Raw genomic sequence first — 3,228 nt, forward strand, 5'->3', positions numbered from 1 at the left:
AGCACAAACCCTGCAGCCGCCGCAATCCTCCTCCCCCGGCCCCTACCCTCGTCGCTACCTCTTCGTCGGCGCTCCGCCGCCGCCGCCGGCAGCGATCCTCCCCAGATCGGCGGCCCAGCCGCAGCCCGCCGCGCGTTCTGCTCCTTCTCCCCACCCTTACGAAACCCCAGTGGAAGCCCCGCCCCCCTCTCCTTCTCCCTTGCTCGCGGCCAGGCATGGTCAGTACAGCACGGCCACTCCGCCCCTCTCGATTTCTACTGCGGCGTTGCTTGTTCCGGCCTCGATTCCATCTGTCTTACCTCGTTGCTGTGTGCAGGAGAGCAAGCAGCGTGGGAAGGCGGAGGGCGGCGGCGGCGGTCACCGAGTGGATCTGGATGAGGAGGACGACCTCGAGGAGTTCCGGCTGCCGATGAGCCACCGGCCGACCGAGAACCTCGACACGGAGGGCCTCGAGCAGGCCTCCGTCCACACGCAGCTCACCGCGTCCAACGTCGGCTTCCGGCTGCTCCAGAAGATGGGCTGGAAGACCGGCAAGGGGCTCGGCAAGAACGAGCAAGGTATTGCCCTTCTTTTACTACTACATATGCTCCCTTCTCTGAAATGCTACTGTAACCCCATGCGCGTGGCTCATGTCATGATTGATTGCGTCTCTGTTGCAGTTCGCAATTGAGAATTCACAGTGAAGGGGGTTGCATTGTTGCTTATTAATGATAGAATCGGTGAATTCACATGGCTGTGGCATGATGAATGATGCCCCCCAGTCGTCAATTCATAACTGTTTTGGACTGAACTATTGACATGCTCATGTTCATGCAATCATATTCCTGCCATGCTCGATCTCCTTGGTTGTTGAGCTATGGGTTAGGATTTGGTAACAGTTGCTTTGCTAATATCAGTCTGATGCTAGTCTTCAACTGGTTACCCTCGTTGATCTCATCAGCTAGAGTACACAACCAGTAGCTATTTCCTCTCCATTTCCAAAGTTTTGGTAGGAAAGAATGTGCACCTTTTGTTGTCTTTCTGGTTTTAGTAATAGCCCTAACCCTTTCCATATGTGTTGTAATTTGCAGCACATCGAGTAATATTTTCATCTGAACATTTGACTTGATTACAAATTTGTTTTTCCCCTTACTAAAAGGCCTTCTGGAAAGACATAAATGCTCATATGCCTTTTGCATTTACTTGTGTTCTGCTTCACTTTTCCTGCACCTGAGAGGTTTAGGTGCATTGAAATCCCTTTTTAGAGCTGTTGCTTTCTACACCTGTAGGCAGTAGTGGCCTTGATCACCAAAGATCCACCTCGTATTTTTCAGTCAACTAATCTGATGATGCTTCTACACTTCTAAGAATACCTTTATTTGTTGTGATGCAGGTATACTAGAGCCAATAAGAGCTGACATCAGAGATGCAAAATTAGGTGTTGGAAAGCAAGAGGAAGATGACTTCTTCACATCTGAAGAGAACGTGCAAAGAAAGAAATTGAATATTGAGCTTGAGGAGACTGAGGAACATATAAAGAAGCGTGAGGTATGCACTCATCTTGATCTAATTTCTGTATGTTCTTCAAGTATATTTTCTGGGTTGATGCTTGACATGCTGGAAACCTGTTTCTAGTCGTAAGCATCATATAGCTTGTAGATAGCTGTGCTTTCATGGTGTAAGGATGGCTAGCATCAACCATCAAGATTCTTGAGCATTTGGTGCACTTTTTATTTGGTGGTTTCTTTTCCCTGCTTGGTGCAAATCATGACAATCCAGGTCATAGCAGAGCGCGAGCACAAAATCCGCAGCGAAGTCAAGGAGATACAGAAGGTGTTCTTTTGCAGCCTCTGCAATAAGCAATACAAGCTGGCTCATGAATTTGAGAGTCACCTAAGCTCATATGACCACAACCATAGGAAGGTAATCCATTTTGCATGCTCTTTTGACTTTCCTAGTGCATTGTATTGCTTTTTTATTCAGTATATATTCATCTGCGCTGTTCTGAATACCTTTGTTGCGCAGAGGTTTAAAGAAATGAGAGAAATGCAGAGCAGCAGTGGTAGCCGCGATGACAGGCAGAAACGTGAACAACAACGTGAAGAGAAGGAACTAGCAAAAATTGCCCAACTGTATCCTTTAATACTTAATGGTTTATCCAATACTAAGCTATGGCTATTCTTAAGATATGCATTAGAAATTTAGGATGTTTGTGGAACATTTAATTTCCTTAATGGACCTTCAGGGCAGATGCTCACAGGAAGCAGCAGAAGCAAGAGAATTCAGAGGCCCCAGCAGAGGGTGTTGTACCAAAAAACATCGCAGGCCCTAGCAACCAGGATCAGCGGCGAACATTGAAGTTTGGATTCTCCAAAATGGCTCCTTCCAAGGTGGATATCTTGAGGATTTACTGTTCAATTCACTTGCATAATTTGCATTTCAGGACTACTCTCCAAATTTTATCACTAACAGATGATTCCATGACCCATATATCGTTGAGATTATTTTTTTGCGGACACTGCTGAAAATTCTTGTTGGATTAGACTAAATGGAAATTGGTTTTTTCCATCTACAATTCCAATATCTAGTGCTACTACAGTTTTGACCCGTAATATCATTTGTTCAAAATAGAGAACTGGAGTACGAGTCTGCATGCTACATGCCACTACTGTCTTTGCTTTTTTCTTTGATTAAATTAAACCTGTAATACTGTTGTATCATTGTAACTCTAAATAATTGGTCATTTTGAGAATAGTTATTGAACCTTTGATTTTTACAGCAATGCAGTTGCCTATAATCGTTAAAGTGACCCCATTTTCTTTGCACGTACAGGCTCCAGTTGGCAATGCCAGCAAGAGACCAAAGGTTGCTACAAAAGTTTCTTCAGTCTTTGGCAATGACAGTGATGAGGACTCGTGATCTTTGCTGGAGAGTGGTAGCACTTACAAGGAAAACGACTTCAAAGACCCATGGAAACGTGAGATGCCATGTATGTATCGCCTTCTGTTTTGTCACTGGCTTGGCCTCGCTATGGATGGTGGCATCTCCACAGCCTCACGTGAACAAACAAGAACTTGAACACAACCCTGTGAATTGTATGAAGTAGAGGGTACATTGTACAATGAAATCTGTATTGTTTTTGCTAGATTTTGAAAGCTATTTGTACCGTTCGTCCTTGCAACTTGCTGGATTTTGAAAGCTATTTGTACCATTCGTCCTTGCAATCGGACAATGCCCTTCAATTTGCAA

The 3,228-nt window shown here is 45.0% G+C and overlaps 1 protein-coding gene across 1 annotated transcript; it reads left to right on the forward strand.

The window, feature by feature from the left end:
• LOC117865479 (uncharacterized) lies at positions 1–3,228 on the forward strand. The gene is made up of 7 exons (XM_034749690.2): positions 1–218; positions 317–557; positions 1,373–1,527; positions 1,759–1,902; positions 2,005–2,111; positions 2,225–2,369; positions 2,812–3,228. The coding sequence occupies exons 1-7, from the start codon at positions 216–218 to the stop codon at positions 2,896–2,898; spliced, it is 882 nt and encodes a 293-aa protein (XP_034605581.1). The 5' UTR covers positions 1–215; the 3' UTR covers positions 2,899–3,228.

Source organism: Setaria viridis, chromosome 7, assembly GCF_005286985.2.
Source record: "Setaria viridis chromosome 7, Setaria_viridis_v4.0, whole genome shotgun sequence".
NCBI classification, from domain to species: Eukaryota; Viridiplantae; Streptophyta; class Magnoliopsida; order Poales; family Poaceae; genus Setaria; species Setaria viridis.